The 22406-nt window shown below is 43.6% G+C and overlaps 1 protein-coding gene across 1 annotated transcript in view; it reads right to left on the bottom strand.

Moving 5' to 3' along the window:
- The window catches only part of Prr5l (proline rich 5 like), a 183600-nt gene that overhangs the window by 141016 nt on the left and 20178 nt on the right, over window positions 1–22406 (bottom strand). The window contains exon 3 of the mRNA XM_085696663.2: window positions 22075–22172. Within this exon, the coding sequence (XP_085552789.2) occupies window positions 22075–22107 (33 nt within the window). The 5' untranslated portion in view covers window positions 22108–22172. The remainder of the gene's footprint in view (window positions 1–22074; window positions 22173–22406) is intronic.

The following is a 22406-nucleotide window of genomic DNA, read 5'->3' as shown; positions in this document are numbered from 1 at the left end:
TATTATCAGAATAATTTTCTAGAAGCTTCTACATGACTGGGATGCTTCTGAATATTTGATCTTCCTATCTCTGCCTCCCAAGTGCTGGGATTAAAGGCATGTGAAGGGATTTTCATGTCTTTGATTATGGAACAGAACAAAATCTTTTGAGGAACTTATCTATGGCTCTATTTATCTAAGCATTCAAATTTTTCAACATCTTTTACCACTTCCATAAGTCAAATTCTAAATGAAGTGTTCTTAATTCTAAAGTGACTCTGAGATAAGAGGACTACCAGAGACCCCCATATTTGTCCTGCCACCTTACAGGAACACCCCTAGGATTTGATGTTCTACACACATCCTGTTGTCAAATAGGAAGAAATGCTTAATGCCTTCTGCGGCTTATCTGCCTCGTTAGACATTAACAGGTAGACTTCTCTTCTAAGCATTCAGAGGACAAAGTGATTCACCTTACTAATTCCCTGAGAATTTCATACATGTGTACAACGCATTTTGATCATATTTCCCTTGTGCTCTGAAACCCATGGAAGGGACCATGACACTCCATACAGGCTTCTGATGTCATTGCCTAAGTAACTTTAAGACTGAGTCAGCACATTGAGAGGGAATTTTCCGCACAAATGGAGTCGTAAAACTGCTAACCCAAGATGAAGCACGGGAATTAATCCCGCAGGCCTAAATGAAGTGATGAAGAATGGTCACAAATTTTATGGCCTGTGCTTGGAACATTGTTTCTACTTTAATGTTATACTTTGTAAATATAAGGAGTGTTCTTCCCTTTTATCCCCACTTAAATTCTGTGACTTATACGTTTGTAAACAAAAGTGACAGATTCATGTTTTCCTCCCTATACCATGCCTCCGGAATCTGGAGACCATTACTGTATCATCTTGTTTCGTACAAGTTCTGTAAGAACTTGTTCTCTAGTAAGAGCGTATCTGGAAATACTGGGCCTACGGCGAGCTCTGAGTGGTTGGCCATGTTCGAGAATGATGCCCATAGAGTGAGATTCATGCAGCTAAGTGTATCTCTGTGGAGCTCGTGTTTAAAAGGTTCTAGTCCTTACAAAGTGGCCCAGTTCCTGGATTGCAGGGCTCTCTGCCTCCCAGATAAGTGATAAAGGGCATTTTTATGACAATCTATGGCTTCTGGGAAAAGCTATAGAATCAGTATTAAGGGTGTGGCCCCTAGTGGCCCCACAACTAACAGTATATGGGAAGCACAAACTGGACTTAGTGAGTTAATTTAAAAAAAAAAAAGATTACAAAGTTGGGTTGGGAAAGGGAACAGATCTGGGAAGAGTAAAGGGAAGGAGGGATGAATATGATCAAAATATATTGTACACATGTATGAAAGTCTGAAAGAATTATGTATTTTAATGATCAATTTCTGATAGTGTTAGAGGAATGAGGATACATATATTCTAATATGCATTCTATGTATGTCTCATATATATGCATATACATATATGTTTGTGTACACACATAATATTTATATAATTTATATTTTTGTTTGACTGTTCGTTTTTGTGTTTTAGACATATGTTGCTATGTAGCATAGATTGTTCTCAAACTCAGACTCTTCCTACGTCAGCCTCCCAAGGCCTGGAATTACATTTGCATTCTACCTAAACTGGTTCTGAGTTTAAGATATTCTCAAGACTTCAACTGTGATGGTCAATCTTGATTGTCAACTTGAGGAGATTTAATGAAAACAGACTTCTAGGCATGTCTGTGAAGGAACTTCTAGATTGGCTTCATTGGGGTGGGAGGAGCCACTCTCAATGTGGGTGACACCAGACTATGGGCCGTCCTGGACTGAGTGAGTGAGTGTGAGTCAGTGTGTGCATGCGTGTGTGTGTGCATACACATGCGTGTGCACGTGTGTGCAGCTGGACACCACCATCTATGCTCTCTGCTCATGGATCGTGGACACAGTGTGACCTTTTACTCCTTAGACTCCTGTTATCATTGATGAACAGAATCCTCAGGTTGTGAGCTAAGCAAACCCTTCCTACCTTAGCTGTTTTGCCATGGTAACCAGAAAAGTATCTATAAATACCTCAATAAAAGACCAATTCACCTAAATCTCTGGGTTCCAGTTAATTCCGACAGTGAGTTTGGTTCTCAGCTTCCTAGTCTCAAAAACATGTTAAAGTCTGGCCTGAGATTCCTTTAAAAATCTCCAGTTAAGGAAAACTTCAAAGGCTTATGTGATCAATTACTATTTTTGCTACATTTATACAAATGCTCAGGCTAAATTTAATGAGGCTGTAGAATTACTTTGTAAGCAAGAGTAATCTAACTGCAATTGTCTTTGATCAGAATGGGAGCAATTATGGACCAAAATGTTATGCTTGGTGGAAAACTACAACCCACCCTTGTGTGTTATTAGATTCTAAGCCATAGTCATAATGTTTATGTTATGTTTGCCTCTTTGTAAACTGGATATTCCTATCTAATAGTATGCCAGTAATTAACGTTTCTAATATTCCTCTCCTCGATGAAAACTAACACTGCCTTTTCCCAAAGTCCTGGAAGCTGAAATTGGACAATTTGATATAACTTTAAAGAACTATCAGGAAGTTTGGAGCACACAGAAAGTTTGCTATAATGAACCCAGTCTCCTGTATTCCACATACCACTAACACCCCCACTCCATCATGTAAAGATACTTCAAGCCCAAATTCTGAAAATCTTTTTGCACTCTGGATTTGAACACTCTTTGTGAAATATGCAACTCCACATGAACCCCATAGAAAGACCTCTCTTCCAAACACACCACTGTCACCTGCAACATTGCAACCAGGGGCACAGTTGTGCACCTTTCCCAGACAGGGGAACTGGTTTTCAGAGCTCTGGAGCAATCAAGTAACTTGGCCCCTTAGATGGGAGATTCTGATGAAGCAAGCGCAGAGATCCTATAAACACAACTTAAGGAGTCTCTCCCTGCATCCCAACACCCTCTAACTGTCTAAGAGCAAAGTGGAACCCAACAATAATAAAACCAGTTGCAGAATATAGCTTAAGACGTGTTACATTCATCTATGCTGTGGAATATGTGTCTAATGATGCAAAGACGTGCTGTATTCTTTTATGTTGCATTTATTTAACTCTAAAACTGTGTTACTTTGACTGCCTAAAACACCTGATTTGTTTACTAAAGAGCTGAACCCTCAATAGCTAGGCAGAAGAAAGGATAGGCAGATCTGGCAGGCAGAGAGAGTAAACAGAAGGAGAAATCTAGGTTCGAGAAGAAAAGGGAGGAGCGAGAAAAGAAAGCAGAGGAGGACACTAGGGGCCAGTCATCCAGCCACACAGCCAGCCATGGAGTAAGAAGGAAAGAAAGATATGTAGAATAAAGAAAGGTAAAGAGCTGAGAGGCAAACTGTAGTTAAAGAGAAACAGGATAAGTTAAGTTAGGAAAGCTGGCTAAAAACAAGCCAAGCTAAGACCAGGCATTCATAAGTAAGAATAAGTTTCCACATAATTATTTGGAAACTGACTGGTGGGCTCCTAAAGAGAAAGAAAAAACACAGCTACAAAAACTGTCTATGGAACTTTGTTACAGGGGAAGACTGACTTCTGCTGGTGCACATGAGAAGCTGGCACTGCAGAAGAAATAACCAGTACAGACATTGTCAACAAATTATCAGGTCTACCATCTCATTTCTTAAGGCTCACTCGTTTTTCCAAGTCATCCAATTGTCTGCAAGCATCCTTTACTGCTGACTTTTTGCTAGCAGATGTTATACAAGCCCCCACTTCTAACCACTTCTTTGGCTCACGTTTTCCCATGATCCTCCACATAAGTGAAAGAAAATGTTGCCAATCAATGTGTATGTGTGTGTGTGTGTATGTGCGCGCGCACGCGAGTGTGAACACATGCACTCATGTGTGTACGTGTGATTGTGGAGGCCAGAGGACAGCTTCAACTGTTGTTCCTCAGAAACCATCCACCGTGTTTATTGTGGCAGGATTTCTCACTGTCCTGGGGTTTACTGAATTCGCTAGGTCAGGCTGCCCAAGGCCCTGGGGATGCTCCTGCCTCTGCTTTCTGTTTGGGGGTTGCAAGCGTACAACACAGCACTCTGCTGTTTCCCATGGGTTTGGGGAGCTCACACCCTCACGCTTGCATGACAAGGATATTACTAACTCAATCTGGCCTCCGCCCAGCAACCTGTGTTTTCTCAGTTTAATTGGAAGTCTTCTAAGTAATGTAAGAGCTGGAGGGAAACCCTTTATCAGTCAGTCCCACAGGGGTATGAAATCGATAGCTATCCATAGCACAATAATTCGTTTTCCGTCCAATGTTCTCAGCCAAGAAGCCCTGAATTAGCGATGACTAAGCAAACATGGAAGGAATTGTTGTCCCCACCCTCTTTGGCTTGCCTGGGAAAGTCCGCATCACTACACTTTCTCTCACTGGCATTGGGAGGAGTCCGCCAGATACCATAAGCTGGCTTTAGTTTCCTCACCCCCAGCTAGGCAAAGTTTGAACAAACACTTACCCTGACATTTAATTGAGTCCTTAAGAATGGTTTAGATTTTTAAAATAGCTGTGACCTTTCCAGGGGATATTTATCAGCCGATTCAAGAGTTCGGCAATTTTAGAACGATCTAATATAGCTTCTGCCCAAATAACACCTTGTGGGCTTGTTGGGGTATGAGAGGAGCAAGTGGAAGACACCCTAGGGGTGCAGCCAGCAGCCACTCAAATGAAGAATATGGGGTCTTCTCAAGACAAGTGATTCACCCAAGGCCTCCAAACAAGTGGAAGTTAGAGGGTACAGAGGGAAAGAGATGGGGACTTCAGAAGTAGGTGGCTCAAATCAATGCTGAGTTCTTCCCGAATTCCAGCAAACAGAATGTTTAAGTGTGTGTGTGTGTGTGTGTGTGTGTGTGTGTGTGTGTGTGTGTGTGTGCATGAATGAAATGTGGGGTAGATATGAAAGATTCAGTCAGAAATGAATCACAGATTATGTGTGATGGTGACAATGGTGTGTACACGGATGTATGCATGCATGTACGTGTTATCCTTGTCTACAACAACAGCACCTACACTTTGTTTTAAGTAGACTAGAAAAAAAATATGCTGTGTGTTGTGGAGGGGAGAACACATTCTAAGCAAGGGCAGCAAAGTGTTGAGCATTGGTAAAGTTAGTGACGGCTTCATAGAGGCCCAAAGCACTGTTCTAATGCTGTGTGTTTGAGATTGTAAACAACAAAAGGCAAAACAAAGCCCACACACCAATGTTGTTGGTAGTGTCCACCAATGAGGACAAAGTCCACACACTATTGTTGGTAGTATCCACCAATGAGAACAAAGTCCACACACTACTGTCGGTAGTGTCCACCAATGAGAACAAAGTCCACACACTATTGTTGGTAGGGTCCACCAATGAGAACAAAGCCCACACACTACTATTGGTAGTGTCCACCAATGAGAACAAAGTCCACACACTACTGTTGGTAGTGTCCACCAATGAGAATAAAGTCCACACACTATTGTTGGTAGTATCCACCAATGAGAACAAAGTCCACACACTACTGTCGGTAGTGTCCACCAATGAGAACAAAGTCCACACACTATTGTTGGTAGTGTCCACCAATGAGAACAAAATCCATGCATCACTGTCAGTAGTGTCCACCAATGAGAACAAAGTCCACACCCTACTGTTGGTAGTGTCCACCAATGAAAAATGGAACAAATAACTTGAACTGTTACATCAAGAGTAATAGAAGATGTATTTACCTAGAAGGATGGAAGGGAGGAAGGGAGGAAGGGAAGAAAAAAGAGAGGAAGGGAGAGAAGGAGAGAGTAGATCAGCAGCTTTACCAGTCTCATTTGACTCACAGAAAGTCCTCCTAAGGAAAGACTTTGGAAATATAACAAGAGCAATAAATGCATTCTTTTTCTCAGAGAGATTTCTAATGCCAATCCATAAAAAATAATCTTAAAGTCCACCAAAAATGAATTTAACTTGCAGTGAAGGAACATTTTGGTGCATTTCACCAAATGGAAAATAGTGTTGAATACTATTTATTATCATAAAAATGTACCAAAAAATCAGTTTTCTATAATCTAAATTTTATTAAAATTAAGAGAATGAAAATATTTTATCTCAAAAATGAACAATGATTTTTCTCTAAATAATGAAATAAATAAGAGTAGGTTAAGATTCTTAATATTTAATATCATTGTACAAGTTTTAAAAGCACTAGCTTTACCCCCAGAAATTCTGTTTATTTTTGTTTTTTCCCTAGAGTTTTCCCCTTGCATGATAACACACCTACAAGGAAAGGGTACTGCTGTGATTGCGGGGGTGGATATCACCAACTTGACAGGCTCTGGAGTCACCCAGCAGACAAGTCTTGCTTGTAAGGAATAGGTCAGGCTAGCTGAAGCAGAAAGACCCCGATGGTGCTATAGCCGGCACCATGCCAGGGGCTGGGATCTCGGACTGAACAAGAGAAAGCGAGCTGAGAGTCAGCACTTGGGTATCTCTGCTTTCTGACTGCCAGGGTCACAGGCTCCTGCCTCCTGGGCTGCCCTGGCAGAAGGGACCACACTCTCAACTGTGAGACAAAATACTCCTTTCCCTTAAATTGCTCAAGTCTCTTTGTTTTGTTGCAACAAGGACAAATAACCGATACAGTGTCCAGTGTGGCTATAGGCACGCTCAGATGTTACCGAATCCCAGACTGAGACACAGAGCACTGGATACATCAGTGGATACACCTCTTCCCTGTTCAGCTCCCACTGGTGTCCCATCCCCCTCCGCATCCCCCTATCTCCTACCTCCACTTACAAGCAACCACAATTTTAGCACACACAAATATTCAAATGCTTATGTTGCTTTTTCTTAGCATCATGTAAATGAATTATATAATATATATCATTTCGTATGTGGTTTTTATAATCTAATACAATATCAGATCCATCTATATTCTTGTATGTGTTGATTTTTTTCTATAAACTGTGGTAGAATTCCACTAGGTAGAACTCCATTATGAAAGTATACAATCATTTATTTATCTATTATCTTGTTGCTAGAACATTTGGACTATTTCAAGTTACTGACCATTAGGAATAAGTCTATAAACCTTTTTTTGTTTAAATCTTTTTGTGGGCATATCTACTTAGGTCTCTCTCCTGGGTTTATACCTAGCAGATATATAACTGGCTAGCTTTATGGCAACAACCAACTAGTTCTCCAAAGAAGCCATGCTATTTTTATTCCACCAACAATGTGCAAGACTGTCAGTTGTACCCCACCTAGTCAACACATAAAACCACCCCCCTTTTAAATTTTAGTCTTAGTAATTTGGGAGACAGTCTCCGAATACTCAACAGACTGGCCGCTAATAGCACTGAATAAGCCAGGATCTGTTTCGTTTCAAATGACATAATTTGAGGTCAAAATGGTGTCAGCAAAAACAGGGGCTAATAACACTGGAAAGATAAAGCTGTTTTTTCTCAACTCATGTCATGGCACGCACAGCAGACGATCACAGAGCCCACAGAAGAATCTTAAACTGAGTTGACTGCTGTTGCTAACCCCAGCCGAAATGACTCCGAGGCTGAAGGAACCAACATTTCAGGGTAATGAGAGCCCTCCTGTCCTTAGTGGCTGGGCTAGGAAGCTCTGAGGCAGGTATAAGGGATTGCTAGGGGTGCAGGGTAAGAGGTCGGACCCACTTCCTATCAGCCCAACTCTCGTTTTGTGTCACCTCTTTGGTTTGGACCTTCTCTCACCGTAGTCTGGGCACAGTAGCCATATCAAGTCCTCAGGTTCCACAAATATCTTAACATAAGAATGGGAGTTATACTAAGTCCGAGTGCTTCTGTGGGAAACGGCCTGCCTCATGCTGGGTAGCTTTTAAAAAGATAGAAGTGTAGCTTCCTGCAGTTCTATGGACTAGCGGGCTCCTTGTATGTGGGCTCCACTCAGCTTGTAGCATCATGGCAGTCCACTTCCATCCTGTAGTGGTATTTTCCTCGTGTGTCTCTTCTCATCCTCTAAGGACAGTGGTCAGAGCAGAATCAGGCCCTCTGTTGTGTGGCAATGTCCTCTGAGTGAAAACTCCACCTGAAAGGGAAGGTCCTGGAGACACAGGATGTTCTAAAGGGAGGTGAGACAGTCTGTCCTGCAGGGAAGCTGCCCTAGTTGGTGTTACTATCGCAGTGATAAAACAACATGACCAAAGCAGCTTGGGGAAGAAAGTTATTTCCTCTTGCACTTATAGGCAGCAGTCGATCACTGAGGGAAGTCAGGGCAGGAACTCAAGCAAGGCAGGGACCTGGAGGCAGGAGTTGACGCAGAGGCGTTGGAGGATGCTGCTTACTGGCTTGTTCATCACAGTTTGCTCAGCCTGCTTTCTTACGGAATCTATGAACAGCATCCCAGGGGTAGCACCACTCACAATGGTCTGGGTCCTCCTCCATCAGTCACAAATGGATAAAATGCCCCATTTATTTTCTCAGTTGAGATTTCCTCTTTTCAGATCACTCTACTCATGTCAAGTTGACATAAAACTAGCCAACACAGAAGCTTATTGAACTCGGGAAATAATTAACCCACAGGCTTCAGGAAATTCCTGAAACTAATCAGACTCAGTAGATTCTTCCCTCCCCAAGAGTCTAGAATCCATAAGAACAGCTGAGAGATACTACAGACATGCTGGGCCCCCTGGAAGAGGCAGGGACTGGTGGAACTACCTGGAAGCTTGTCGAGCTGCCTACAAGTTGTGCCATGAGTTCCACAGTTCTAGCCCTTGCGAACATCATCTGTGCTGGATCAGGCTTTTGATGAGGTCTTTGCGTCATTTCTTCTGAAAATAATTGTTCCCCCATACTCCTGTAAGTACCTCAATATAACTCATTGGTTTACTAAGTTGCACTTCAATAGTATTCTTATTTGGTCTGTTGTGGATATCACAAAACATCCACCCTAAATTTATTAGCCAGCCTCAAGTTACTACAACGAAATAACTGAGGCAATTAATTTCCAGAGAAACAGCTTATTTTGGCTCATGATTCTGGAGGTTCCAGTTCAAACCTGGGAATCTTTATATTTTTGGTCCACACTAGTGGAAGTCAAATAATCTGCTTGGCTCAGGAGCTATGAAGCAAAGAAAATACCAGAAGAGGAAGAGAGCAGAGTCTCGCAATCCAGGTTGAAGGCACACCCACGGTGACCTAAGGATATATCTTGGACAGTCTGGAGAATGATCTAAAATAGCTGTGATTTTTCTGTATTAAATGGTTGAGTTTATAAGGTATATAGCAAGTAAAAGTAAAAGAATTATGAGTAGGAGAGAGAAGCAGATGGGAAGCAGCTAGGTCTTCACAACATCTAGCAGAGACCGCTGGAGTAGCCCATCTGAGAGTAATCAAAAGGCAATACCACCAAATGAAGAGCTTACAAATGCCCAGAAGAACTCAGCTTTGGAAGATCCATTGAGGCAGCCAGCCTAGAGTTCCCAGTGGAGAGTCCTGGGCCTGAAGAGTGTCCCATTGGGTGAGGCTTCCAAGTAAAATAGCAGATAGCAATCTATAGGTAACATTAGCAAATCAATACCAACAGCCTTCTGATAGAAACCTACTGGGGAAGCTGAGGCAGTCAGCTGGAGTTCCTGATCTGGAGAGTTTGGGGCAGAGGGTCCCTTCTGTCCTTTCTATGAGTTTCCAGGTTTACTTCTCCTCTGTAGGCATTTTGATATTATATGATAAACAAAGAAAATGTGGTTAGAAACACTTCACCTTTTATCTGTTCTCAAGAACACAACTGTTTTTAAAATTTACTTTTACTTATGTGTATATGTCTGTGCCTGAATGTATGAATGTGTACTATGCATGTACAGATATCCCTGGAGGCCAGACAAGGGCACTGGATCCCCTGGAGTTACAGGCAGCAATAAGCCACCTGAGGTGGGTGCTGGGAACCAAACCTCAGTGCTCCGAAAGAGCAGCAAGTGACCTGCTGAGCCTTCTCATTGACTCCCAGCACATTTTTAACAATATTTAGTTGCTTGTTAATTTTATTCCTTGTTAGGAGTGAGGATACAAGCCACCTTGGGCCAGGGAGTTTTTGAGGAAACAAAGCAGAGCCCAGAATCCACTCTTAATAAGTTTAAACACTCCTTGGTGATTTACCAATAGAACATTCATTAAAACATGCTAGTTCCCAATTCCTTAGGATCTGATCACTTTTCCAACAGCACTTACCTGGACACCAAGCCTTCAACACATGGCCCTTTGGGAAGCATTACTGGTATACATGCCACAGCACTGATCAAGGATGATCACACCCAGTCCACAGGCCCAGAGACTCTATTTCCACATAAGACTATTCACAGGTACCAAGGATTAGAGCTTCAGTCCATCTGTTGGAATAGGGGCACAATTTAACCTACAGTAAGAAGGTTACCGTACCACTTCAGCTTCTAATGCCAGGGCAGTGTCTACTCCAAACCGCATGCCCATTGCTTTAACTTGCTACCTTGTCACAGGATGCTTAATCTGGGTCACATGCTCAAGACTATGACAAACCCAGAGGTGGGTGGTGGCAGACAACACTTGTCAAATATTCAAAGATCACTTGAAGTAGAGAAGGAATTCTTCAAAGAAACCACAAAAAATAGTTTATACCATAGTATGACAGTGAGCTAAAGCATTGTCTGACATAGTTCTAAACCAGAAGTTAAATTATTCAGTTAATTTTTTTTTGGTGTTACATTTGTTATGAATTTGTTTTTAGGGTTCAGTATATTAAGTATATTGATGTGGAAATCTTAGGGACAGATGCCAAAATTAATAAAAACATCTGCTTTAAAACAACACTGGGGGATGGCTGATCCTTTAAGAGAACCCTCTGCTCTTCTAGGGGGCCTGAGTTTGGGTCCCTGCACCCACTTCATGTAGCTCACAGCTGTTTGTAACTCCATCTCCAAGGGCTCTGACAACCCCCAAAATACCTCCCCCATGTGCACAAACTCACATGTAGACACACACATCTACACATAATTAAACATAATAAAAAACAAACTTTTAAAAAACCATTCTTAGAATAAAATTTTCAGGTACGTTGATTTCCCGACTCTTGAAAGAATTTTAGTAATTCCTTAATGTCTGGGGCAAAATCAGCATAAATTCATTTCAAAAAACATTTGGGGTGGGATGAGAGAGAAGCCCCAATGGTGAAGAACATTTGTGCTCTTCCAAAGGACCCGGGTTCAGTTTTCAGCCCCCACATCCTGCACCTCACAATGCCCATTACTCCAGCAGAGGGATATTCTGGTTCTCTCCTGGCTTCTGTGGGTGGAAGCATTCACGTGGCATACACACACACACATACACACAAAAATGGGGAATGATGATGAACTATAGTTATGTAGCAAAGCATTTAAAAAGGTGTTCTATGGACTTGGCTTGCAGGTGGGGAACTTTTTATCCCTTCAGACTTTATCAGTTCAAAATGACTGCATTGAGTTTCCAAACCCTAGCACTGGAATGAATGAATGAAACTGGAGTTGGAGAAAGGCCTTCAAGGAGACTATTAAGATGAAATGGGGTCAAGGGGTGGGTTCTAAACCAAAGGGACAGGTGTGAATGTAAGGGGGGATCATGACAGGCACAGATCAAGTGACGACATAGAGGAAAGACAGTCATTTAAAAGCCAGGAGAGAGGTCTTGCAAAAAGCAGCCCTGCCAACCCTTGATCTCAGATGTGCAGACTTCAGCACCCCCAACACCAGGAGAAAAAATGCTTCTTTGTTTAAATGCCACCCCTCCTGAAAACTTTGTTGTGATAAGCCCCACCTGAAAACAATCTTAGCGAGCAAACAGGGATCTATGAACATTTAGAGGATTAACGTGGGGGTGGCAGGCAAAGGTCATGCTCTTTGGTCACTTCCTGGTCACAGAATATCCCTAGAACATCCTGGAGCAGCATCCGAGGCCGTTAGCCAGCCACAGAGACCAGCACGGCTCAGTTTAGTATGTTAGCGGCAGCGGTTTCTTTGGACTTCGTTCCAAAGCTCTCATGTCAGGCGGTGCTTGGAAAAACGTTTACTTGAGGCCTCAGGGAAATAAGTGTTGTTAGCTTTGTCTCTTCTATAGGATGTGGAAGAAGAGGAAGCCCCTGGATGGGCTGAGAACTGTCTTGTGTTTGAGCATCGAGGTGATTTACTGTGATGTGAGAGTCAGAGCACAGACAGAATAAGGAAACAATCTTCATAGACATCGATGTGTTAAATATTAAACTTAGATGCCCTTGCAATTACAGCAGCCAATCAAAGCACTTTCTTACATAAATGCCTGCTATTATACCAGAAAATATCCAACTCTAATGGTTAGAAGCTTTTAAAAATTAAATAGGCATTTGTTACTTTCATACTTATAAAAATAGCTAAAAGCAACCAATAACATAAAACCAAAAATAATATTTAATTCTGTGAGAACATTGAGAGAGAGAGATAAATTGGGAAGGAGAGAGAGAGAGAGAGAGACTCCCAAATAAACAATTCTTTTAAATAACAAATATTTTAACTTTTTTTTTTAAAAAAAAAACCTGTCATATGTACAGGATATTGGCTGGCAAGCCGTATACTAAACACATTACATGTAGTATCTCACCTAATCTTCATGGCAATCCCATGAAGAGGAATTTAGAAATAATTTCATTTTACAGACACAGAAATCTCAGAGAGTTCAAAGGTTTAAACTGTCAGTTCGATCTTGCACAATAATAATAATAAAAAAGGCTAAGCAAAGATGGAATCCTGCTGTCCAAAAGTCCAGAGCCACCCCCTGAACCAGCCTGGGCACAAAGCTGTGGTTCTCACGCCCACGCCACCTTGCAGGGGAGGGCTGGTCGGGGATGAGGGAGTGGACACTCACAGAACACACGTATCACCCACCACAAGATCCTCCAGCCGGTGATTACGTAAAAAGGTCAGCTGCGGGGCACTGGGTGTTACGTCTCAGAGATTAGCTGGCAAGATGATGGCTATCTGGAAGGAGGTGTCAAAGCTTGGCACTTAAGAGTCTTAAATGACTAGGATCTCCTTTTCTTTTTGTTCCTGAAGAATGAAAACTCGGAGAAGGTTTGGAGTGAGCCCAAGTCCAAACAGCGAGCAAGCGGCAGCAGTGCGAGGACACAGGTCCGGTCTTCTGTCTGTTCGGGGAAGCTCACAGCTCTGGGGTTGGGGAGAGAGACACAGAGCAGCTCCTGACTTGGGAGTTTGCCCTGCCTTAATAGAGATCCAGCATTCGGAGCCTGAGTGCCTCGCTTTCTTCAGTGACGAAACTCCTTCCTCCTGCAAGTGGCCATGGAGGAACTGGTCCCTTCTACTGATCATGTGACACACACTGTACCAATTTCCAGAGAATCTGAGTTTTGACTATTTTGGTAATGAATTTGTCGTTTTCATTACAGAGTTCAGAGCCAGTTTCCATTGTTCACAGCCTAAGACTCTTATCCAACAGGAAGCCGGAGCCAAATACAGGAAGATGTACTTGGTTAGACGATGGGTCCTAAATTGTGTGATCAATAATACCCAATTGACTTTTTTTGCAGCCAAATACTACAGAGCCTGTCTACTAGATCCTGAACTGGGCTACCAGACCCTGAACCAGGCTACCAGACCCTGAACCAGGCTACCAGACCCTGAACCAGGCTACCAGACCCTGAACCAGGCTACCAGACCCTGAACCAGGCTAGTAGAGACTGACGGCTAAAGACTTCTCTGGCCCCTAGTCCAGCTACTCCATTGCTGGAGCCAGGGGCCTCAACACATGGCAATTCAGAAGACTGGGTATATTTAAAATCCCGGAAGTCAGGGTCCCCTCTAGACCACTCTATTCCAATGGGACAAGGTCCTTTCTTACTAATTATTCATTCTTCCCTTACATCCCCAAGAATGAGTCCCTAAGTTCACCATGCCAGAGTACGAGGTCAAGTGAGTCTCAGAGGCTGGGTTAGTTAACATTCTGCAGCTTCAACAAAAATAACCCTAGGGGATCAGCTGAGAATTATTTACTTGGACTTACAATTTTAGAGATTGAACCCATTCAACCACACAGTTCTTGGGTCCCTTCCTTCTGGGCCTGTGGTGAAGCAGAGCATCGTTGTAGAAGGGCGCCCATGGGAGAGCCCAGGCACCTTGGGCAGACGGAAGCAGAAAGAGACAGCGAGAGACAGGCCTAGGAGGAGATAGGCTCATCAAGGACAAGCACCCAGCGACTCACTTCCTTCCTGCCAGGTTGCACCCTCCAAACGCTAGACCCTCCCAGACAGAGTCTCCAGCTGGAAAGCCAGCTCGCACAGCCCCCTTTGGGGGACGCCTCCCACCCAAACTGACAAGTGTTCCTGTGAACTGCAGCCAAAGTTCACATTAAAGCCGAAGAGGCAGACAATAAGCAGAGACGAGCAGCAATGACATTTCCACTTACTCTCCTACTCGGTCTTACCGGAAGTTCCAATCGCATTCCCTTACAATTGTATTATATCGCGAAACAGTAAGTATCGGCCTGCTTGCTTAACTGGGCTTTGGCCTGGATTCCTCAGGACATTAAGTCTATATTTTCTGGGCTACTTAAGTTAGAAATGTCAATTTTGCTGATTTTATTCACGGTTTATGTCATATTTAGATGTGCCTTAAAAGGTCTCCGTGAAATTACTACAGATAAAATAAACTAAACTGAACTCCGGCTGCAGGGCCGCAGCTCTTCCTTGCTCTGTTGTCTAGAGTTTCACCCCTCTAATTAGTGAGTGACAGCACTCCCATCAGGCCATGCCTGCTTTTTAAGAATGACCCCCATCCTCAGTGAACCCCTCAAGCGTGCGAGCTGACATGTCTTGGGAGGCTCATTGACTTCTAAGTGAAGCAGGAACCTTTAGGAGAAGGTTGTGTTTTAACTTAGCTTCAGCATGTTCTTTGTTCTTGTGTCTGTTTAAGATTTTGGAGAAAACTAACCATTTCCAGAAGTCCTTCTGTTCAGCATCTTTATCGCATGAACTGAGTATGTCCTGAAGTGTTCCTGTCCACCATATTAATCCTCTAAAATATTACCATGAACCGAGCAAGCTACAAAATAAATTTACCATCTTTCTGTCTGAACTATGGCCTTAAATTGAGTGTGTTCAGAAATGTGCCCTCACCCCTTTATGTGTAGGGTCCCTGACTAAAATCCCCATGCTTCCACTCCAGCTCATTCTGTGTGTGCTGTGGGCAGAAGCTTTTCTTCATTTTCCCATCTTCTAGGCTTGCTTTCCAAGCTTGGCACGCAGAGAGACCCCTTTCTGCCCAGGGCAGCGACACCGTCCGAGCTGCCGGAAAAGGCCTTGTCTGAGGGCAGTGCCTGCTCCAGACCACCCCATTATGGAAGCTAAATCTTTTCTCTGATTTTGAAATTCACATTGGGATTCCACTTCCTTGCAGGCAGGAGCTTCATCGGAGCCTCCCTAAATGGAACCCTCCAAGATGCAGATCATTTTAGGCTGGACAAGTTCCATAATCTTGACGTGGGATGTGATTTTCACAGTGCTTGCTGCTTCTAAAACGCTTTCATTCTCTTTATTTCATATAGTACCTTAAAGTGAATGATCCATTTTACTCTCCATCAGGAGGGGAAAATAGTGGGCATTAAATGTCTCTATTATCCAAACATCCTTGTTATGTGATATAGACCATTAGGGCCTTCCAATGCAAGAAAGAGAGAGAGAGATATCAAAGGATCCAGCTCTTCTTAGGCCAAGCCCCTACCAATACCTCTCTCTGCTATATTTGAGTTTCTGATATTTGTTGCCACAGCTTAATTCTTCTTTCCTGCCTTCCTCCCTGTCTTCTGTCTTTTGGATCTACCCTGAGACTCATTTCCTCCCAATTTCTCTTCATTTTCCAGAATATTCCAGAGCCTTCCCTGGCTACATTCCTTGACTGCTCAAATCTCTATCCTCTCCTCTGAAATCCTGTCCTCTTGCAGGCTTATGCCCTCAGAGACTTCCTCCATCTTCTCTTTGGTACAACCACCCTCGGAAAAGCAGCTGACGTGGACTCCCACTCAAACATACGTGATCACTTGACATAACTGTGTGCATCCCTTCCTTCCATGAAACGGTATCTGTTAAAGTTTCAACAGTTTCCCCAAACAGCGCCACCATCTGGCTTATCTGTTCAAACAGATAAACACTTCCCAGCCAAACCACTGGACACAGCTGGCGGCTGCACACAGGAACTCCCGCAGCTGTTGTTACCTACACAAAGTCTGTGCAACATCGGGACAGTTAAAAATTCCAACATGGAGAAACCCTGTCTCAAAAAAAGCAACAAAAATTCCAATATGGATTCCTTTACCAACAATTCCCTACAAGGACCACCATGTCCTACTCCTAAGAAACAACAGTGGCCTGATCAACCTCACCCCACCTCCAAAGGGAAGCTTCTGGACACTCCACGTTCTGGTACACCCCAAAAGGCTCTAAGTTGCTTTCTGCTCCCGATAGGCCTAAACCTTTCCTTGGGCGCTGATCCTAGACGGACTTGCTTGGAGCTGTAGTCGTCTCCACGAACGACATTTGTGTCTAATTACCACCAGGCACAATATTGATTTTGCACAGCCTTTATAACATCGCATTACATTTGTTGCCAGCTTTATTTGATCTAGGCATTAAACTCTGCGCATGCATCCACAGCCCATCTCTCTAACTAGCTGCCTGTGGAGTATGGCCAATTGCTAGCAATTTACACAAAATCAAAGGGCACACTGGCCAGAAGTGCTGGGCTATTAGCTCATACCTCAGATTAATTCTGAATGTGTAGCTGATGAAAGGAAACCACTACAAAGCTAAAAGGCCCCAAAGAAGTTGAGATTTCCTAAGCCAAATATCAAGAGGGAGCCATTAGTACATTTATGGATTGTGCAGTAATTTTCAACCTCTAAAGCTAAAGCTATTAGCCTAAATTAAATGATTTCTGTCTTGACCAAAGCTTTCAAGAGAAAAATAACATTAAGATTGCCTAAATATATCTGAACCTTGCAAACTCGATTTTTATACTGGGAAAGGAAGCAAGTATCCTTTCATATCTTAACAGTGCAATTCGAAGAATGAGCCTTTAGTAATACCTAAGGTTTTAAAACTCTGAGTTGGACTAGACTGTGTTTTACATATATTATCTCATTTAATTTTTCTACAAGTCATAAGTAAATGTAACACTCCCCATTTCGTGATGGGGAAAATTAATATGGAGAATGGTTAGGTAAGCTGCAAAAATCTCCACCATTACCTGGGACCCAGCTCTTCACACCTTTGCCTTCCATAGTGCTCTCTACACATACACTAACACAGTTATCAGCGACCACTTTTTATTATGAACAGCCCCACTTACATGAGACCTGGGGCTACCCACTCATCCATACAGTATGCACTGCAGTCTGAGTATGTGCCAGGCACACTGTCTGTTTCCCAGGCCTGATTCCACACGCTCTTCCCCATAACTCTAATGACACTATCATTATCTCTGTCTCTCAGACATCTTACCTGATTTTCAGATGACGAAGAAAACAGTGTGCCCCAGGCCACAGGACTCGGAAGCCATAGACTGGGTATTTTCATTGTTGGCTTTGGGATCCCTGAGCAGAGGGTCGTTTTGATATATCAGTGTGCCGAGTCATAGATGCCGGTCTGGCACATGTTCGATGTAGTAAGACTGTGGAGGAAGCTGTATTAGGGCCCAGGGGCCCTGCTTACTGAAACGAATAAGGAATTGGAATTTCCCAAGAGGCAGACAGAGAACAAGACTGGCTGCTGGTAGAAGTAAAAGGGCATGGAGGGAAACCCTCAGAGCATAGCCAAGTGGGACTTCGGAGAGAAGAAACCCCGAGAGATGTTGAAGCTGTTTGTTTGCTGTGGGATAGGCATGTGTGTATGTGTGTGCACACGTGCACACACGCTATAAACACACAGCTTTCATCCTTCCTGGAGCTCACCAGAGCACTGTGAGTAGACTCTACCCAGCCTGCACGTATGTGAGCTCACCAGAGCACCGTGAACAGACGCTACCCAACCTGCACATGTGTGAGGGAGTTCTTTTACAGCAAGTCACCACATGACCCCGGATCTGGTTTGTCACCAGGCAAACAAGAGGACACGGGAGCCACGCCTTAGCCCCCAGCTGACCTTTTATCCACGTTTTATAAGTAATCTCAGGAATTAGTTCAGTGACCTCATACCAACCACGTGTTTCCAGTGAGGTAAGTGATCTTCAGTCCCATGTACTTTAAAAGCACAAGGAAAGACGTTACTGGTGATTTGAGATTGGAGTCCTATGCTGCTGCTGCTGGCTTTGAAGGTTATTTCTCCTTACGAACACCTTCAATCCCCACTGCAGCCTGGGGAAACGTGTGCTGGTATCGCCAGCATTTTTCAGCGGAAGACAAAGTGAAGGAGAGGGAAGGCATGTGACTGGTTAAAACCACACCAGGTGCTGAGGTGAAGCCCGGCTGGTTTTAAACTCGGGTCGGGTCACATGCCCTAGAGCCCCTAATCCAGACTTTACACTAAGCTGTACCACGCAGAGATCTGCCACAGCAGGACCTGCAAAGCCCTTTATCCCCTGTTCAGCTCTAATTTGACAATATCCACACTCTTTAATTGTTCCTCAAAGCAGATATGACTGGCAAGGCAAAGAAGGTCAAGCTGCAGCTTGGCGGTTGCTGGACTGTAGTTTTGAGATTTTTGGCATGTTCATACAGGAAAAGATGAATTCAGACCTACGGCCCTCAGGTCTCTCACTGCTCTCCCCACCTGTCTCAGGAAGAGTAGGTTCAGCTGCTATTGGCTTACCTCATGCTTCCAGGACGAACTATTTGGTGGTACAGCGAAGAAATATATGTCTGCCCAGAATATAGACCAGGAAAAAACAAAAAACAAACAAACAAACAAACAAAAAAACCTGACCTTCACTATATTTCCCACCACTTTGGTCTTGAACTTCCAGGCTCAAATGATCCTCCGATGTCAGCCTCTTGAGTTCCAGTGGCTACAGGCATGTTCTGCTGCACCAGCACACAGTCCTCCAAGCTTCCCCTCTCTCCCTCGTCTTCCTCTTATTCTCATTGTTCTGGCTTGCTGCTGACTGTTAAATGCAGTGTCTCAAACATTCTAGACCATCTATACCCAATATTTTTGTACTAAACACTTTAAAAACATGAATAGGCTGAACTATTTGAACCCCAAATATTGGAGCAACTTAAAATTTCCTCCTCCAGGCACAGTAAAATATATCACATTAAGAGTGGAGCATCCCTAATAACTTGGCTGACATCTACTTTTCTTTTTCTTGCCTCAAACAAGATTTGCTTATCACAAATGAAACTCGAGGAGGCTCATGGATTAGGGTACAGTGAGACCCATCGCTTCTCTCTGACAGCTTGTGTGGCTGGAGGCAGGGAGAGGGCTTTTCTATTGGGGGAACCATTAGCTTGTAGAGCCATTTTGCAACGACATTAAACCTTTTACTTAGCAGTCGCATGGGGAATAAACACTTGTGGGGTGTCCGAGAATACAGTTGTGTGGCTGCATCTGAAAAGGCCTCCTGAACCGCACTTTGCCATCTGAGCGGTGCCCAAGGGATGCCTCAGACAGAAGATTCATGTCATCTTGCTCTGCCTGGGAAACCACAGACTTGGTACGACCTTATGTACAAAAAGTCAGGGCTTGCACTCCTGATTGCAAACATTGTTGTTAAAGTAGTGAACATAGGCACTAAAGGCGCTTGAACATATATAGCGGACCATGCACTGACCCTCCTCCTGGGACGTACTCCATGAGAGTATGGTGGCACTCATGCTATACATGTTTCATAGGTGTGGGGATGGAGGCCACAGGCAACTAAATAGATGTGAGGCTCACATATCTAGTGAAGTTCAGAGGCAGGACTTGAATGTAAGTTGATTTTGTCTCAGGAGCCACGATCTTAATGATCCCCTGCCCTGCCTCCCCGGAACAGCAAAGAGAGGCAGGCCCAGCTGATTCTGCAGAACTCCAGCTGCCTCACACCTCAGCAGGCACACTCCCAAGCCCTGTTCAGAGAAGAGCACGAGATGCAGAGAACACACCAAGGACGCGCTTAGCACATGGATGTGGTCCTCTGCCTCCAGGCTCAGCACTTGGTTTCTTCTTGCTCATACCTTCCTGTCCTTTCCTCTCCTCTCCCCTTCCCAAAGTCAGTGTAAAGGTCATCCCAGTGACTCATAATGTACACAGCAACAATTATTTTCAGCTATCCCCTCTCTATCTATCTTCCCTTCTTTGGGTTCTCTGTGTATGTATGTATGTATGTGTGTGTATGTATGTATGTATGTATGTATGTATGTATGTATACGTACGGAATATATTCTGTTTCTAGGAAATGACATTGAAAAGTTTCTAGATCTGGGGAAGGAAAAGAATATGATTTAAAAAATACATTGCAGAAAATTCTCAAAGAATAAGCAAAAAAAAAAACCCGCCATTTTTTTAAAGATAAATTTCTTCCCATCAGGTTCCTATCGCCTCATCTCCATCCTTAATCCCTATTGCTACCTGTCAGAGCTGCTGCTCTGCCGCTGTGAAGAGAGACACAGGGCCAAGGAAACTCTTACAAAAGAAAGCATTTAACTGGGGCTGGCTTACAGGTTCAGCTTCAGAGGCTTAGTTCATTATCATAACGGCAGGAAGCAGACAGGCGTGGTGCTGAAACAATAACTATGCTACACCCTGCAGAAAGAGACTAGGAGAGAGAGAGAGAGAGAGAGAGAGAGAGAAAGAGAGAGAGAGAGAGAGAGAGAGAGAGAGAGAGAGATTTCCTTCAACAAGGCCACACCTCCTAATCCTTCTAATCCTTTCCAAGAGTTCTGCTCCCTGGTGACTAAGCCTTCAAATAAGTGAGGCTACATGGCCTGTTCTTATTCAAACATCCCAGGGATTCCGTTCACGTTTTCTTGTATGTATGAGGTGTTGAAGCATACAGTCCTCCCTCCCCTCCCCCACTCTCACAGCTTGTTCATATGAACAAGCTGGGAGAATATATTCTTTCTCTTTTTATGGTCGATAGCATTCCATCTTATGGTTGCACTGTATTTTATTTAATCAGTCCCTTATTAGCAAACAGAGATTATTTCTAATCTTTTGTTACATTTAGGTTGGTGTTCTAATTTTATACCTGTACCTCAATTGGCTTTAACACAGACAGAAGGAAGGAGAGGGCATCCCAGAATTCCAACATTGCCCTCCACTGAACACTGGAATAGAGGAAAAATGAAACACACTCAAAGGCCCCACTGGGGAAAAAAAAGACTTTACTAAATCCTGGGAAACTGCTACATGCACTCGCTCTGCCAGAGACCTCATTTCTTCTTAGACCAGAAGAGAAGAACAGGCTAAACTGAGTCATCTCTCCAGGTGTGTCGTAGCTTAGAAACATTTTTAAAGTGTCAGACCTCTTTAATTTTTCCATTCTACTTTCCTTCAAGTCTTTAACTTAACTCAAAATTTAATCTAGCACAATTTAGCAGCTCAAGGCCAAGAAGGAGACCTTACTCCCTAGGCTGGGGCCGTGAAGAGCTAAACAACAGCCACTCTGCTAAGATACCTGTGCCCCTACCCCTGCTCCATCCCAACTAAGGCATCCCCCTAAGATGTATAAAGGACACACCGGTGCTAGATTTGTGTATTCCTTCTCTCCAGCCTCTTTAACGTTCACAGGAAGAGCTATGCCAAGCAGCCACAACTTCGCATGAGCCACACTAAGAAACGCCCCTGACTCCTGACATCTTTGCTTTCCCCAAGTTGATTTGCTGTTCTTGACTCTCTCCTCTGTGCCTTCCTCACCGTAGGTGATGCCACACAGCCAGGAATTAATGCCACCATGTGTATCACCTCAGCCAATGACTGGGCAAAGCTGGAACCCAGCTTTCAAGCCGCTTAGTTGAGATAACCTAAAAAAAACACATTTCATATTGTTTTCCAAACTTCTCCGCAGGATTATGCCGGTTTTGGTTATGTGCACGTGAATGTATCCCTACCTGGTTTCTCCTGCCTGGTGGCGCTTCCATCATCTTCCAGGAGAACTGCTGGTTCCAGACACATTATCTTCAAGGTCTTCTTTATGACTGAAGTGGTCCTAAGAAACAGAACGTCAAGATAGGATTCTCAAAGTTGGATCTTTGCCTGGCTGGTGACAATACGGATCTGTTGCTGGTGCCCAGCGAGGAGTTCCTGATTCCTCAATGCCTAGCACCCTGACAGTAGTGGATTGGGTGGGAGCACAGGTGGAAGGAAGTGTCCGGCATGTGTAATATTTAGCAATAGAGAGAAAGGGGAAGAAATATGACATCTGTAAAGCTTTGGGGTCAGT

Source organism: Myodes glareolus, chromosome 10 (genome assembly GCF_982192425.1).
Source record: "Myodes glareolus chromosome 10, mMyoGla1.1, whole genome shotgun sequence".
In the NCBI taxonomy this organism is placed as follows: domain Eukaryota; kingdom Metazoa; phylum Chordata; class Mammalia; order Rodentia; family Cricetidae; genus Myodes; species Myodes glareolus.
Note: the sequence above shows the minus strand (reverse complement) of the source record. Positions and strands in the feature narration are given on the sequence as shown.